At 38.0% G+C, this 18,289-nt stretch overlaps 1 protein-coding gene across 1 annotated transcript in view; it reads left to right on the top strand.

Annotated features, from left to right (window-relative positions):
- Nucleotides 1-18,289, top strand: part of LOC128687167 (aconitate hydratase, mitochondrial) — a 69,668-nt gene that overhangs the window by 7,367 nt on the left and 44,012 nt on the right. The window contains exons 3-4 of the mRNA XM_070092767.1: nucleotides 13,684-13,909; nucleotides 14,013-14,138. Of these exons, the coding sequence (XP_069948868.1) occupies nucleotides 13,684-13,909; nucleotides 14,013-14,138 (352 nt within the window). The remainder of the gene's footprint in view (nucleotides 1-13,683; nucleotides 13,910-14,012; nucleotides 14,139-18,289) is intronic.

The raw sequence follows: 18,289 nt of genomic DNA, 5'->3' as shown, positions 1-18,289 counted from the left end.
CTTCTCTTTTATGTGCGGGTTATTTGTGTATCTCACACAATCCCTAACCCTCTACTCCCCTCCTTTCGCACCCGCAGGAACCCATGCTTCACATAAACGCTCTTCAACCTTCATTCCAAGTGAATTAACCCCATACACCAAAGGGTACAGCACTGCCACATGCCATATTTTGCTAAATACAGTGGACCCCCAGTTTGCGATATTAATCCGTTCCTGAGAGCTCATCGTAAACCAAAATTATCGGAAAGCGAATCAATTTTCCCCATAAGAAATAATGGAAATCAAATTAATCCATGCAAGACACCCAAAAGTATGAAAAAAAAAATTTACCACATGAAATATTAAGTTTAATGCACACAAACTGAAAAAGACATGCACAGTTCGTAGTATGTACTCTACTAACAATAGAGTACATGACACTTACCTTTAATAAAGATCTGGTGATGATTGATGGGATGGGAGGAGGGGAGAGTGTCGAACTTATTGTTTAGAAGGGGAATCCCCTTCCATTAGGACTTGAAGTAGCAAGTCCTTTTCTGGGGTTACTTCCCTTCCTCTTTTAATGCCACTAGGAACAGCTTGAGAGTCACTGGACTTCTGCCACACAACATATCTGTCCATAGAGGCCTGTACCTCTCGTTCCTGTATGACTTTCCTAAAGTGGTTCACAACAGTGTCATTGTACTGGTTGCCAACACGGCTTGCAGTAGCTGTGTGAGGGTGATTTTCATCAAAAAAGCTTTGCACTTCAAGCCACTTTGCACACATTTCCTTAATCTTTGAAGTAGGCAACTTCTTCAGTTTCTCCATCCCTCCTCCGAAGCAGTTTCCTCAGGTCTGGCCTCTTGCTGTTGAAGATGATCTAGCAGCTCATCAGTGGTTAGTTCGTCATTGTCCTCCTCCACCAACTCTTCCACTCAAACCCTTCGAAATCCCTTTTGTCTACACATTCTGGCCACAGTTTTTTCCAGGCAGAGTTCAAGGTCCTCTTAGTCACTCCCTCCCAAGCCTTACCTATAAGGTTTACACAATTGAGGATATTAAAGTGATCCTTCCAAAACTCCTTTAGAGTCAATAGTGTGTTTGTGGTCACTTCAAAGCCCCTTTCAAACATAGCTTTTGTGTACAGTTTCTTGAAGTTGGAAATGACCTGCTGGTCCATGGGCTGCAGGAGAGGAGTGGTATTAGGAGGCAAAAACTTGACCTTAATGAAGCTCATGTCCCCAGAAAGTCGCTCTGCCAAGTCTGTAGGATGACCAGGGGCATTGTCTAATACCAGGAGGCACTTAAGGTCTAATTTCTTTTCAATTAGGTAATTTTTCACAGTGGGGGCAAATGCATGGTGTAACCAGTCATAGAAAAAGTCCCTAGTGACCCATGCCTTATTGTTTGCCCTCCACAGCACACACAAATTAGCCTTGAGGATATTCTTTTGCCTGAACGCTCTGGGAGTTTGAGTGATACACCAATAAAGGCTTCACTTTGCAATCACCACTAGCATTGGCACACATCAGAAGAGTAAGCCTGTCTTTCATAGGCTTATGTCCTGGGAGTGCCTTTTCCTCCTGAGTAATGTAGGTCCTGCTTGGCAATTTCTTCCAAAACAGGCCCGTTTCATCGCAATTAAACACTTGTTCAGGTTTAAATTCTTCACTGTCTATGTAATCCTTGAATTCCTTCACATATTTTTCAGCTGCTTTTTGGTCCGAACTGGCAGCCTCACCATGCCTAATAACACTGTGTGCCACTACGATTCTTAAATCTTTCAAACCAACCTTTGCTAGCCTTAAATTTACTCACATCACCACTAGTTGCAGGCAATTTCTTTACCAAATCGTCATGCAACTTCCTAGCCTTTTCACAAATGATCGCTTGAGAGATGCTATCTGTTTTTCATTTATCCACACCAATAACAGTCTCATCAGCCTCGAAAGGCACATTCCATATCCTCGCCCACGTGCAGTAGCGGGACACATCATGGAGCCTCACCGTCAGAGCAGGGTTCACTGGCATACAAATATCCTGAAATCTGGCGACCTTGTCTTTATATACGCTAGCGTTGCGAAACTTTACGAAGATCCGATATGCACCATTCAACGCCACACCATACAGCTCTTCATTTACTATACCGTATGTGTCCCTGATGATGGCAAGCAGTAAAAGCTGTGCTGAGTGGGCATACACAGCCCCACATACCACTTCAGTGCCGACAGTGTTTACCCGGCGTCTACCCTGCTGTGCCACTTTGCAAAATCAAGTTGTCTCCAGCTGACAGCAGGGGGCAGGCTCAGCGCATGTCCACTCGTCCCGAGGGTTGAGTGACGAATATTCATTCAAGGTGTTTAAGCTGGAAAATTTCTATTTTTTTTTTTCTTTTAAATTTGTTTATTCTTGTCAATGTTACATCTTGGTAAACTCGGATCTTAGTATTATTAAACTATCCACTTCTGTAGTTTAATAATAGTCCAAAAAAAATACCCTTGGAGTTAGTGTAAATGTAAACAAGCTTCCCTACTGCATTTGCATCCATTTTAATTTAATTTCCTGTATTTTTTTTTTTAAATGCAGTAACTAACTGACTGAAAACCAGGAAAATCCTTCCACTTCTGTAGTTTAATAATAGTCCAAAAAAAATACCCTTGGAGTTAGTGTAAATGTAAACAAGCTTCCCTACTGCATTTGCATCCATTTTAATTTAATTTCCTGTATTTTTTTTTTTAAATGCAGTAACCAACTGACTGAAAACCAGGAAAATCCTTCCAGTAATATTGCTAGGATGTACTTACTAATCATTTATAGTATCTTTACCTACTTTTTTTTTTTTTTTTTTTAATCTCGTTATTTCTTTTTATCAGTGATTATAATAGATGAAATTTCAAGTACAGTAGGGCCCTACTCGACGGTCTTTCACCTTACAGAGTTCCACTAATATTGACATTTCAAATTATAACCAAAACTCACTATACGGCTCCCCCACCTGACTTTCTAATGCAGTGACCGCATGTCACCCAGTTTCTTTACATTCTCCATGAGCACATTTCTCCATTATGTCTGGAAATTTTCCGAAAATTTAAGTGTTTTAAAGTTACTTCATATTTTATATATGCTACTATGCTAATTATACTTAGTCTCCATGGGGAAGTGGAACAGAATTCTTCCTCCATAAGCCATTAGTGTTGTAAGAGGCAATTCAAATGCTGGGAACAAGGAACTAGTAACCCCTACTCCTGTATACATTACTAAAGTTAAAAAGAGAAACTTTTGTTTTTCCTTTTGGACCACCCTGCCTCAGTGGGAAATGGTCGATTTGTTTAAAGAAAGAAGAATAATTATACATACTAATGTGTGCCTGTACCTAAGTAAACTTACACACTGTGCTGGCATGCAGGTACACATTAAAATCACTGTCTTATTGGTTTTGAAGATGCCATATTAATAATGATAATCTTAATAGTAGGTTGGTAGACAGCAACCACCCAGGGAGGTACTACCGTCCTACCAAGTGAGTGTAAAACGAAGCCTGTGATTGTTTTACATGATGGTAGGATTGCTGATGTCTTTTGTCTGTCTCATAAATATGCAAGATTACAGGCATGTCTTGCTACTTCTACTTACACTTAGGTCACACTACACATACATGTACACATTTATTTATACACACTCATCTGAGTTTTCTTTGATTTTATCTTAATAGTTCTTGGTCTTATTAATTTTCCTTTTATATCCATGGGGAAGTGGAATAAGAATCTTTCCTCCGTAAGCCATGCGTGTTGTAAAAGTCAACTAAAATGCCGGGAACAATGGGCTAGTAACCCCTTTTCCTGTAAAGATTACTAAAAAGAATAAGAAGAAGAAAATTGTCAAAGTGGGAAGTCTGAATGTGCGTGGATGTTGTGCAGATGATAAGAAAGAGATGATTGTGGATGTTATGAATGAGAAAAAGCTGGATGTCCTGGCTTTAAGTGAAACAAAGCTGAAGGGGGTGGGAGAGTTTCAGTGGAGAGGAATAAATGGGATTAGGTCAGGGGTTTCAAATAGAGTTAGAGCTAAAGAAGGAGTAGCAATAATGTTGAAGGATAAGCTATGGCAGGAAAAGAGGGACTATAAATGTATTAATTCAAGGATTATGTGGAGCAAAATAAAGATTGGATGTGAAAAGTGGGTTATAATAAGCGTGTATGCACCTGGAGAAGAGAGAAGTGTAGAGGAGAGAGAGAGATTTTGGGAAATGTTGAGTGAATGCGTGGGGAGTTTTGAATCAAGTGTGAGAGTAATGGTGGTTGGGGATTTTAATGCTAAAGTGGGTAAAAATGTTATGGAGGGAGTAGTAGGTAAATTTGGGGTGCCAGGGGTAAATGTAAATGGGGAGCCTTTAATTGAGCTATGTGTAGAAAGAAATTTGGTAATAAGTAATACATATTTTATGAAAAAGAGGATAAATAAATATACAAGGTATGATGTAGCACGTAATGAAAGTAGTTTATTAGATTATGTATTGGTGGATAAAAGGTTGATGGGTAGGCTCCAGGATGTACATGTTTATAGAGGGGCAACTGATATTTCGGATCATTATTTAGTTGTAGCTACAGTTAGAGTAAGAGGTAGATGGGAAAAGAGGAAGGTGGCAACAACAAGTAAGAGGGAGGTGAAAGTGTATAAACTAAGGGAGGAGGAAGTTCGGGTGAGATATAAGCGACTATTGGCAGAAAGGTGGGCTAGTGCAAAGATGAGTAGTGGGGGGGTTGAAGAGGGTTGGAATAGTTTTAAAAATGCAGTATTAGAATGTGGGGCAGAAGTTTGTGGTTATAGGAGGGTGGGGGCAGGAGGAAAGAGGAGTGATTGGTGGAATGATGAAGTAAAGGGTGTGATAAAAGAGAAAAAGGTAGCTTATGAGAGGTTTTTACAAAGCAGAAGTGTTATAAGAAGAGCAGAGTATATGGAGAGTAAAAGAAAGGTAAAGAGAGTGGTGAGAGAGTGCAAAAGGAGAGCAGATGATAGAGTGGGAGAGGCACTGTCAAGAAATTTTAATGAAAATAAGAAAAAATTTTGGAGCGAGTTAAACAAGTTAAGAAAGCCTAGGGAAAATATGGATTTGTCAGTTAAAAACAGAGTAGGGGAGTTAGTAGATGGGGAGATGGAGGTATTGGGTAGATGGCGAGAATATTTTGAGGAACTTTTAAATGTTAAGGAAGAAACAGAGGCAGTAATTTCATGCACTGGTCAGGGAGGTATACCATCTTTTAGGAGTGAAGAAGAGCAGAATGTAAGTGTGGGGGAGGTACGTGAGGCATTACGTAAAATGAAAGGGGGTAAAGCAGCTGGAACTGATGGGATCATGACAGAAATGTTAAAAGCAGGGGGGGATATAGTGTTGGAGTGGTTGGTACTTTTGTTTAATAAATGTATGAAAGAGGGGAAGGTACCTAGGGATTGGCAGAGAGCATGTATAGTCCCTTTATATAAAGGGAAAGGGGACAAAAGAGACTGTAAAAATTACAGAGGAATAAGCTTACTGAGTATACCAGGAAAAGTGTACGGTAGGGTTATAATTGAAAGAATTAGAGGTAAGACAGAATGTAGGATTGCGGATGAGCAAGGAGGTTTTAGAGTGGGTAGGGGATGTGTAGATCAGGTGTTTACATTGAAGCATATATGTGAACAGTATTTAGATAAAGATAGGGAGGTTTTTATTGCATTTATGGATTTAGAAAAGGCATATGATAGAGTGGATAGAGGAGCAATGTGGCAGATGTTGCAAGTATATGGAATAGGTGGTAAGTTATTAAATGCTGTAAAGAGTTTTTATGAGGATAGTGAGGCTCAGGTTAGGGTGTGTAGAAGAGAGGGAGACTACTTCCCGGTAAAAGTAGGTCTTAGACAGGGATGTGTAATGTCACCATGGTTGTTTAATATATTTATAGATGGGGTTGTAAAGGAAGTAAATGCTAGGGTGTTTGGGAGAGGGGTGGGATTAAATTATGGGGAATCAAATTCAAAATGGGAATTGACACAGTTACTTTTTGCTGATGATACTGTGCTTATGGGAGATTCTAAAGAAAAATTGCAAAGGTTAGTGGATGAGTTTGGGAATGTGTGTAAAGGTAGAAAGTTGAAAGTGAACATAGAAAAGAGTAAGGTGATGAGGGTGTCAAATGATTTAGATAAAGAAAAATTGGATATCAAATTGGGGAGGAGGAGTATGGAAGAAGTGAATGTTTTCAGATACTTGGGAGTTGACGTGTCGGCGGATGGATTTATGAAGGATGAGGTTAATCATAGAATTGATGAGGGAAAAAAGGTGAGTGGTGCGTTGAGGTATATGTGGAGTCAAAAAACGTTATCTATGGAGGCAAAGAAGGGAATGTATGAAAGTATAGTAGTACCAACACTCTTATATGGGTGTGAAGCTTGGGTGGTAAATGCAGCAGCAAGGAGACGGTTGGAGGCAGCGGAGATGTCCTGTCTAAGGGCAATGTGTGGTGTAAATATTATGCAAAAAATTCGGAGTGTGGAAATTAGGAGAAGGTGTGGAGTTAATAAAAGTATTAGTCAGAGGGCAGAAGAGGGGTTGTTGAGGTGGTTTGGTCATTTAGAGAGAATGGATCACAGTAGAATGACATGGAAAGCATATAAATCTATAGGGGAAGGAAGGCGGGGTAGGGGTCGTCCTCGAAAGGGTTGGAGAGAGGGGGTAAAGGAGGTTTTGTGGGTAAGGGGCTTGGATTTCCAGCAAGCGTGCGTGAGCGTGTTAGATAGGAGTGAATGGAGACGAATGGTACTTGGGACCTGACGATCTGTTGGAGTGTGAGCAGGGTAATATTTAGTGAAGGGATTCAGGGAAACCGGTTATTTTCATATAGTCGGACTTGAGTCCTGGAAATGGGAAGTACAATGCCTGCACTTTAAAGGAGGGGTTTGGGATATTGGCAGTTTGGAGGGATATGTTGTGTATCTTTATATGTGTATGCTTCTAGACTGTTGTATTCTGAGCACCTCTGCAAAAACAGTGATAATGTGCGAGTGTGGTGAAAGTGTTGAATGATGATGAAAGTATTTTCTTTTTGGGGATTTTCTTTCTTTTTTGGGTCACCCTGCCTCGGTGGGAGACGGCCGACTTGTTGAAAAAAAAAAAAAAAAAAAAAAATCTTAATAATAAAACAATCACTCAGAGGCGCATTAACCCCTTGACTGTCGCAACCCCCAGTCCTGAGGTGTCTCCTGGTGTTGCAAAATTTAAAAAAAAAAAATTTATGAAATGATAGAGAATCTTTTCCCGATTGTAATGACACCACAAAAACGAAATTTGATGGAAAACTGACGGAATTACGCTTTCGCGGAGTTAGCGATGTCGGCGATATTTACAAATTGGCGATTTTGCCCACTTTGAGCCCTATTTTCGGCTAATTCCATTGTTCCAGTCGACCAAACTCATAGCTATTTCTTTAGAACTCCATTTTTTTCTATCGATTGAGTACAAGAAACTGCCCATTTACCAATTTCAACTACCCAATAACGTGGTCAGAAATTTGCAATTTGGCCAATTTCACGAAAACTAAAAAAATATGACAATTTCAAAATAAGGTCCAGAATGAGCAATGCAGACATTCCTGGCTCTAAAATAACATTTTCTTTGTTCATCAGTCATGTCTCCAGGCCCCTCTGATATTACTCTTGCTTTCTATTTTGAATTTTTATTCAAACAAAAAATAGATGATTTACTATTATGCTGACTACTGCAATACTGTAATTGTATAAATAACATCAACCCATTCATGACTGCATATTAGAATGGCTAGTTGGACATTTATTGGACATTGACATCATTTGTTTACTTTTGAACATTGGCAAAAATCAAACATTTCCCCTATTTTGAGCTCCATTTCAAAATCAACTCTATTTCTATAATATGTTTTCCATTCTATCATATGAGACCAAGAAAATGAGAATACAACCATAAATACTATACGAAAATAGACCACAAAATCGGCATTTTAATTAAAAAAAAAACGGTCAGGTTTTTTTTTCTCATTATGCACTGCGTGCTCCAGGATTTTTTTATATGGTGCACACTGACCACACAAGACCCATTCTCTCACATGTGGGCCTACCAGGCCCACATGTGAGTATATATACGTCAAACACGGCACCTCGTAAGATGCATATATACGACTGCGACAGTCAAAGGGTTAAATGTCATACATTATGTTAATGTAAACATTTTCATTAATCCATCTACTATATTTTTTCAGAATTATATAATAAACACGCTTCCTTAGAAAAGCTGTCATTTCTGTAACAGATTAGATAAGTGCCCTTAATACATATATACGTGTGGTGCATATAGTGTACCTTACTATTATATTGTGCATTATTATTTTTATTATTTTTTTCATCACAAGCTAATGCTAATTACCTCCAATACTTTTTTACTTCTTTCTTACTGCTATTAATTGCTCATAATTTTATGTTACAAGTCAAATCTTACTCCAAATTAATATTATTCATTGTTCTTACCTGTCCATTTAATTTTGTTTACCACTACTTGTTTTTTTAGTCACTTTTTATTGGGTGTGCAATTAGTGTATATTCCAATTACTTTTTTGCAAGTACCAAAACTATCTTTTGCTAGCTAGTACCAACTACCTCATTTTTTTTTTTTACTTTTTATTGTGCAATAAACTGCTCAACTTATTTAATATTACAAATAAGATCTTACTCCTAAACCAATATTATTTCATAGTGACTATCTGTCCATTTAACTTGTTTACCATTACTTAATTGTAGTCCCTTATATATTTTTTTTTCCTTTATTTTAGCTTTATATAACTACCTTAGCTCATATATTCACAATTGTTAAAATAATCAACTTTTAAAATAATTCTAACTTTAAAGAATTACCTTTAAAGTACTACCTACTATCATATTCCCAAGCTCCATTATTTGATCATCACTTTATTTGTTCACCACAAATTATTTTAGTCCCTTTTATATTGTCTCCTTTATTTTAGCTTTAAAAAACTACCTTAGCTCATTATTTTTACATTTGTTAAATAATTCAGGTGCTATTTTTTTTTAGCTTTAGAATATTTACTTTATTTTTTACTTAATTCTAACTATAGATTCACTACAAATCTTATGATTACAAGCATTGATCCTGATACCAACCTCTTATTTAATGACTTAAATGATTCAAACAGTTACTGTAATTACTACACAGCAGAACAATCAAAGGCACTTCTCAGAGCCAACAACAACATAACTATCTTTAACTACAATATCAGATCTTTAAGCAAGCATTATGATGACCTCCTAGCATTACTAAATTCCTTGCATGCCAATATGTCCATCATTACACTAACTGAAACCTGGCTAAAGCCTGATACTACAGATGTCTATGCCATTCCTGGTTACACAGCCATACACAACTGTAGGCCAGACTAACAAGGGGGTGGCACTGCTATATACTACTCAGACCAACTAGAATGTATCACTAATACTTGCACAAGGGATGAACATGGGGAATATATAATAGCTAAATTCAAATCCAAATACCTACAAAAACCTCTCACAGTGATAAACATCTACAGAGTTCCACAATCAAACATTAGCCAATTTAGTCAAAACCTAGGAAGTATGATAACTGATGCACGCATGAACAAAGATCACTTACTACTCTCAGGTGACTTCAATATAAATCTCCTGCAAGACCAGGACCCACACGTTACTGAATTCACAAACACAATGAGTAACTGCATGTTGCTACCAACAGTAACAAAACCTACAAGAGTTACAGAGACTAGTGTTTCCCTACTTGACCACATCTGGACCAACACCATATCCCCTTTAAAATCAGGCATAATTACAGATAATACCACAGACCACTACCCTACTTTCCTCATAACAACTCTTGGTAAAATACCCCAAGACACTACTAAAGTCACCTTCAGACTTCACAATGAGGCAGCCATTAATAACTTCACAACAGCAGTAACAAACATTGACTGGCACACTGAGCTAGAAATCTATACAGATATTGACGAATGTTTTAATAATTTTCTAAAAAAGACCCAATACCTTTATAACAAGCACTGCCCTAAAAAAACTAAACAGATGACAGCTAAGAGACTGAACAGTCCCTGGCTAACACCCAGCATTCTCAAATCCATAAATACAAAACACCGATATGAAAAACAGTACAGAATGGGTCACATAACCAGAGACCAAACAAAACGTTACTCGTCATTCCTAACCAGCCTGATAAGAAGGGCAAAAAAATTGTATTATGAGAACAGATTATCCAACTTACGAGGTGATATAAAAAAGACCTGGAAAACCCTATCAGAAATTCTGGGAACAAAAAAGATATCACGACATAGCGAAATAAAATTAGCAAAATCAGATGAACCCCAACTCCCACCAACAGAAACAGCAAACAGACTCAATGATTTCTTCTCCACTATAGGTCAAAACCTTGCCAATAAAATCCCAAGCTCAGATACCCCACCAAATGACTACCTCACTGGCAACTACCCGAACACACTGTTCCTAGCTCCGACTAACCCATACGAAGTCTCCCTTATTATTAACGCACTGAAAAACAAGGCAGGAGATTTAAATACCTTACCACCCTTTATATACAAAAAAGCGTCACAAGTACTATCACCAATCATTGCAACACACTTTAACAAATCCATTGAATCCTCCACCTTCCCTACAGTTCTCAAAATAGCAAGGATCACCCCGATCCATAAAGGAGGAGACCAAACAGAGTTGAATAACTATAGGCCAATATCCAATTTACACCCTCTCTCAAAAATCTTCGAAAAATTAATTCATAAACGAATCTACTCCTACCTCATCTCCCAGAACATTCTCAACCCCTGCCAATCTGGATTCAGGCCTAATAAAAATACTAATGATGCTATTATACACATGCTAAAACATATATACACTGCAATAGAGAAAAAAGAAGTCCCACTGGGGATCTTCATTGACTTACGTAAAGCTTTTGATACAGTTGACCATGACTTGCTCCACGTAAAATTGTCACACTATGGTATTAGAGGGCACTCCCTCAACTACCTCAAGTCTTACCTCAGCAACAGAAGCCAATATGTGTATGCAAATGGGGCAAGCTCTTCCGCACAACCAATTACAGTTGGTGTCCCACAGGGAAGTGTCCTTGGCCCTCTTCTCTTTCTCCTATACATAAATGACCTACCAAATGCTTCGCAATTACTCAAACCCACACTTTTTGCAGATGACACTACATACGTCTTCTCTCACCCGAGCCCAGTCACGCTAGCCAATACTGTAAACACCGAATTACAGAAAATATCTACCTGGATAAGGACTAACAAACTTACACTAAACATTGACAAAACCTACTTCATTCAGTTTGGTAACAGAGCTACAGATGTACCTCTTAACATAACGATAAACGGATCACCTATCACAAAGCTAACAGAGGGAAAATTCTTAGGAATCCACCTCGATAATAGACTCAAATTTCATACACATATACAACAAATTTCTAAGAAAATTTCCAAGACTGTAGGCATACTATCGAAGATACGGTACTGTGTTCCACAGTCAGCCCTCCTGGCCCTTTATCACTCTCTTATTTACCCCTATCTCACCTATGGAATTTGTGCATGGGGCTCAACAACAATTAACCATCTCAGACCACTAATTACCCAACAAAAGGCTGCAGTTAGAATGATAACAAATTCTCACTACAGGCAACACACTCCACCAATATTCAAAACACTCAACCTACTCACCATACAAAACATCCATACTTATTATTGCACCTATTACATACATAGAACACTTAACGCTGATATTAACCCTCCCCTCAAACATCTCCTTGCCAACCTCAACAGAACACATGACCATAACACAAGGCACAGATCATTCTTTGATGTTCCTCGTGTCCATCTCACGCTATGCAAAAACTCAATGCACATAAAAGGCCCTAAAATCTGGAATTCATTACCTGTAAATATAAAAGAAACACTACCTGTTTATAAATTCAAGTCTCTTCTCAAAGTTCACTTACTCACTCAAAACCAAATAAATACTGAATAACTGAACCTTATAAATTGTATATCCAAAATGTTACTCACAATTATATCACATAAATGTTAAACCTAGGACCCAATCTAACTTTATTTTTTTAAATACACTACCTAACAGAATACGTACTCCATTCTACTGAATGAACAGCAATGCATGCAACCATATGACCTGTCTTTGTAATACTCATTTGTGCTTTATAGTTATCTGTTTACAATAATGTCTTATCACTAATTTCATCATTGCTTAGTTAATCTTAAGTTAATTTTAAGCCAGCCCGTAATGCTATGCATATAAGTGGCTTTGGCATGCTGCTCTTACCTGTATTTTTTTTTGTACCTCTGTATGTATGCTAAAAATTTCTAAATAAATATGTAACATATAAACATGATAAATACACTCACAGAATAAATTGACATAATATGAAATGTTTTTCTAGTCTTGTCGGAGTGTCATAAAGAATAACATTTTCTATAGTTCAACACCAAAGAAAATGTGTACACAATAGTATTATTGGGAGTAACTGTGGAAAATTATTCCTTTCATATGCCTTCACTCAGAGCATCATTCCTTCTAAGAATGCTGTTTTACATGAGAATGGGTGTGTTTCTCTTTATGTATTTATTCTATTGTACCAACATGGAGACAACTTGTATACAATGTAAGGTGTTTGTATTATGGTATATGCTTCACAAACATGGAAATAAGTCACTATGTCTAACTTTTTTTGGGTTATCCTGGGCAATCTATGCACATGCTGCTGTGTATGATAATCTATGTAACTGTATTTGTGTGTACTTGTACCTGAATAAAAACTTTCTTAGTCACGAACATGGAAATGAACGTGTATGAGCCATAACCAGGCATGTTCGTCTGCTTGCTTACATACTCCACTCTTGCTTTCTATTTTGAATTTTTATTCAAACAAAAAACAGAAGATTTACTGTTATGCAGACTACTGCAATATTGTAATAATTGTATAAATAATGTCAGCCCATTCATGACTGCATATTAGAATGGCTACTTGGACATTTATTGGAAAATGACACTATTTGTTTACTTTTGACCATCTACAAAAATCAAACATTGCCCCTACTTTGAGCTCCATTTCAAGGTTCTTTTCATAGTAAAACCAATCAAAATCACCTCTGTTTCTATAATATGTTTTCCATTCTATCAAATGAGACCAAGAAAATGAGAATACAACCATAAATACTATATGAAAATAGACCACGAAGTTGGCATTTTAATTAAAAAAAAAAGGTCGGACTTTTTTTTTTCTCATGCACTGCGTGCTTAAGGATTTTTTTTATATGAGGCCTGGTCACAGACTGGGCAGCAGGAGCGTTGACCCCCGGAACTCTCTCCAGGTAAACTCCAGGTAACACTGACCACACAGGCCCATTTTCTCACATGTGGGCCTACCAGCTTTCTCCTGGTTGATTTGAAGCCACTAGAATTTATGAGTACATGTATATTTAAGTCAAACACGGTGGCTCGTAAGTCGTGTACTATATACGACCGAAACAGTCAAAGGGTTAAAAGCAATCAATTTACATATATTTGTATACTACACTTCTTTGATTAGCAATTTCTTACTTCCAGATTGAATCGTCCTCTAACACTATCAGAAAAGGTATTGTATTCACATTTGGATGATCCTGCTGGCCAAGATATAGTACGTGGGGAGTCGTATTTAAAGCTGCGACCGGACAGAGTAGCAATGCAAGATGCAACTGCGCAGATGGCCATGTTACAGTTCATTAGTTCTGGTCTTCCTAGAGTAGCTGTGCCATCAACAATCCATTGTGATCATCTTATTCAAGCTCAGGTATGTTAATGCTGGATTTAAATTGTGTCCTTCTGTTTGTGGATTTTGAATTGTTCTAAACTTTGGCATTGATCTCATTACTTTTCTTAATTTTGCTTTTTAGGTTGATGGGCCCAAAGATTTGGTGCGAGCCATAGACATAAATAAAGAGGTGTACAACTTCCTCTCTAGTGCAGGTTCCAAGTATGGTGTTGGCTTTTGGAAACCTGGATCGGGTATCATCCATCAAGTATGGAGTTTGTTATATTGCTTTAAATTTTTCATTACATATCCATGTTAATATTTTCATATTCAGTACAAATTTTAGAACAAATTTTTTAATTTACAGTATTATTATAGCCATGTATTTAGTTATAGCATTAATACTTGTATTTAACTTACTGAAGAGTAAATATAAAATTTATACGTGTCATGCCGAATAAGCCAAACCAGCTAGTTAGGGTGTTTTCTACTGAATAAGCAGAGTGATTACAGAAATAGAAATGATTTTGATTGGTTTCACGATGAGAAGTACCTTGAAACTGAGCTCAAAGTAACGGAAATGTTTGATTTTTCTTATGTTCAAGAGTAAACAAATGACGTCACCATCCAATACATGTCCAACTGGCCAGTCTAATGTGCAGTCATGACTGGATTGACATTATTTATACAATTATTACAATAATGCAGTAGTCTGCATTATTGTAATAATGCAGTAAATCTATTTTTTTATTTGAATAAAAAATCAAAATGGAAAGCAAGAGTAATATAGGAGGGGTCTGGAGACGTGACTAATTTCGTACTTTTGGTGTCTTTTTTTTTTTTTTTTTTTTTTTTTTTTTTTTTTTTTTTTTTTTTCTCTCTCTCTCTCTCTCTCTCTCTCTCTCTCTCTCTCAACAAGTCAGCCATCTCCTACCAAGGCAGGGTGGCCCAAAGAGAAAGAAAATCCCCAAAAAGAAAATACTTTCATCATCATTCAACACTTTCACCTCACTCACACATAAGCACTGTTTTTTGCAGAGGTGCCCAGAATACAACAGTCTAGAAGTATATACGTATAAAAATACACAATATATCTCTCCAAACTGCCAATATGCCAAATCCCTCCTTTAGAGTGCAGGCATTGTACTTCCCATTTCCAGGACTCAAGTCCGGTTATATAAAATAACCGGTTTCCCCTGAATCCCTTCACTAAATATTACCCTACTCACACTCCAATAGATCGTCAGGTCCCAAATACCACTTGTCTCCATTCACTCCTATGTAACATGCTCACGCACGTTTGCTGGAAGTCCAAACCCCTCGCCCACAACACCACCTTTACCCCCTCCCTCCAACCTTCCTTCCCCTACAGATTTAGACGCTTTCCATGTCATTCTACTTTGATCCATTCTCTCTAAATGACCAAACCACCTCAACAAACCCTCTTCAGCTCTCTGACTAACACTTTTATTAACTCCACACCTTCTCCTAATTTCCACACACTGAATTTTCTGCATAATATTTACACCACACATTGCTCTTAGGACATCTCCACTGCCTCCAACCTCCTCACTGCAGCATTTACAACCCAAGCTTCACACCCATATAAGAGTGTTGGTACTACTATACTTTCATACATTCCCTTCTTTGCCTCCATAGATAACATTTTTTGCCTCCACATATACCTCAATTCACCACTCACCTTTTTTCCTTCATGAATTCTATGATAAACCTCATCCTTCATAAATCCATCTGCTGACACATCAACTCCCAAATATCTGAAAGCATTCACTTCTTCCATACTCCTTCTCCCCTATTTGATATCCAATTTTTCTTTATCTAAATCATTTGATGCTCTCATCACCTTACTCTTTTCTATGTTCACTTTCAACTTTCTACCTTTACACACATTCCCAAATTCGTCCACTAACCTTTGCAATTTTTCTTTAGAATCTCCCATAAGCACAGTATCATCAGCAAAAAGTAACTGTGTCACTTCCCATTTTGTATTTAATTCCCCATAATTTAATTCCACCCCTCTCCTGAACACCCTAGTATTTACTTTTTTTACAACCCCATCTATAAATATATTAAACAACCATGGTGACATTACACATCCCTGTCTAAGACCTACTTTTACCGGGAAGTAGTCTCCCTCTCTTCTACACACCCTAGCCTGAGCCTCACTATCATAAAAACTTTACAGCATTTAGTAACTTACCACCTATTCCAACATCTGCCACATTGCTCCCCTATCCACTGTACACTTTTCCTGGTATACTCAGTAAACTTTTTTTTTTTTTGCAACAAGTCGGCCGTCTCCCACCGAGGCAGGGTGACCCAAAAAAGAAAGAAAATCCTCAAAAAGAAAATACTTTCATCATTGAACACTTTCACCTCACTCACACATACTGACTGCTTTTGCAGAGGTGCTCAGAACACAACAGTTTAGAAGCATATACGTATAAAGATACACAACATATCTCTCCAAACTGCTAATATCCGGAAACCCCTCCTTTAGAGTGCAGGCATTGTACTTCCCATTTCCAGGACTCAAGTCCGGCTATATAAAAATAACCGGTTTCCCTGAATCCCTTCACTAAATATTACCCTGCTTACACTCCAACAGATCGTCAGGTCCCAAATACCATTTGTCTCCATTCACTCCTATCGAACACGCTCATGCACGCCTGCTGGAAGGCCAAGCCCCTCGCCCATAAAACCTCCCTTACCCCTTCCTTCCAACCTTTTCGAGGACGACCCCTACCCTGTCTTCCTTCTCCTACCGATTTAAATGCTCTCCATGTCATTCTACTTTGATCCATTCTCTCTAAATGACCAAACCACCTCAACCCCTCTTCAGCCCTCTCACTAATACTTTTATTAACTCCACACCTTCTCCTAATTTCCTCACTCCGAATTTTCTGCATAATATTTACACAACACATTGCCCTTGGACAGGACATCTCCACTGCCTCCAACCATCTCCTCGCTGCTGCATTCACAGCCCAAGCTTCACACCCATATAAGAGTGTTAGGACTACTATACTTTCATACATTCCCTTTTTTGCCTCCATAGATAACGTTTTTTGACTCCACATATACCTCGACGCACCTTTTTTCCCTCATCAATTCTATGATTAACCTCATCCTTCATAAATCCATCCACCGACACGTCAACTCCCAAATATCTGAAAACATTCACTTCTTCCATACTCCTCCTTCCCAGTTTGATATCCAATTTTTCTTTATCTAAATCATTTGATACCCTCATCACCTTACTCTTTTCTATGTTCACTTTCAACTTTCTACCTTTACACACACTCCCAAACTCATCCACTAACCTTTGCAATTTTTCTTTAGAATATCCCATAAGCACAGTATCATCAGCAAAAAGTAACTGTGTCAGTTCCCATTTTGTATTTGATTCCCCATAATTTAATCCCACCCCTCTCCTGAACACCCTAGCATTTACTTCTTTTACAACCCCATCTATAAATATATTAAACAACCATGGTGACATTACACATCCCTGTCTAAGACCCACTTTTACATTGAAGTAGTCTCCCTCTCTTCTACACACCCTAACCTGAGCCTCACTATCCTCATAAAAACTCTTGACAGCATTTAATAACTTACCACCTATTCCATATACTTGCAACATCTGCCACATTGCTCCCCTATCCACTATCTTATGCCCTTTCTAAATCCATAAATGCAATAAAAACTTTCCTACCCTTATCTAAATACTGTTCACATATATGCTTCAATGTAAACACTTGATCTACACATCCCCTACCCACACTGAAACCTCCTTGCTCATCCGCAATCCTACATTCTTTCTTACCTCAAATTCTATCAATTATAACCCTACTGTACACTTTTCCTGGTATACTCAGTAAACTTATTCCTCTGTAATTTTTACAGTCTCTTTTGCCCCCTTTCCCTTTATGTAAAGGGACTATACATGCTCTCCGCCAATCCCTAGGTACCTTTCCCTCTTTCATACATTTATTAAACAAAAGTACCAACCACTCCAACACTGTATCCCCCCCTTCTTTTAACATTTCTGTCATGATCCCATCAGTTCCAGCTGCTTTACCCCCTTTCATTCTATGTAATGCCTCGCGTACCTCCCCCACATTTACATTCTGCTCTTCTTCACTCCTAAAAGATAGTATACCTCCCTGGCCAGTGCATGAAATTACCACCTCCCTTTCTTCCTCAACATTTAAAAGTTCCTCAAAATATTCTCGCTATCTACCTAATACCTCCCTCTCCCCATCTACTAAGTCCCCTACTCTGTTTGTAACTGACAAATCCATACTTTCCCTGGGCTTTCTTAAATTGTTTAACTCACTGCAAAATTTTTTCTTATTTTCATTAAAATTTCTTAACAGTGCCTCTCCCACTCTATCA

Source organism: Cherax quadricarinatus, chromosome 40 (assembly GCF_038502225.1).
Source record: "Cherax quadricarinatus isolate ZL_2023a chromosome 40, ASM3850222v1, whole genome shotgun sequence".
NCBI classification, from domain to species: domain Eukaryota; kingdom Metazoa; phylum Arthropoda; class Malacostraca; order Decapoda; family Parastacidae; genus Cherax; species Cherax quadricarinatus.
This window is presented reverse-complemented; position numbering and strand designations above follow the sequence as displayed.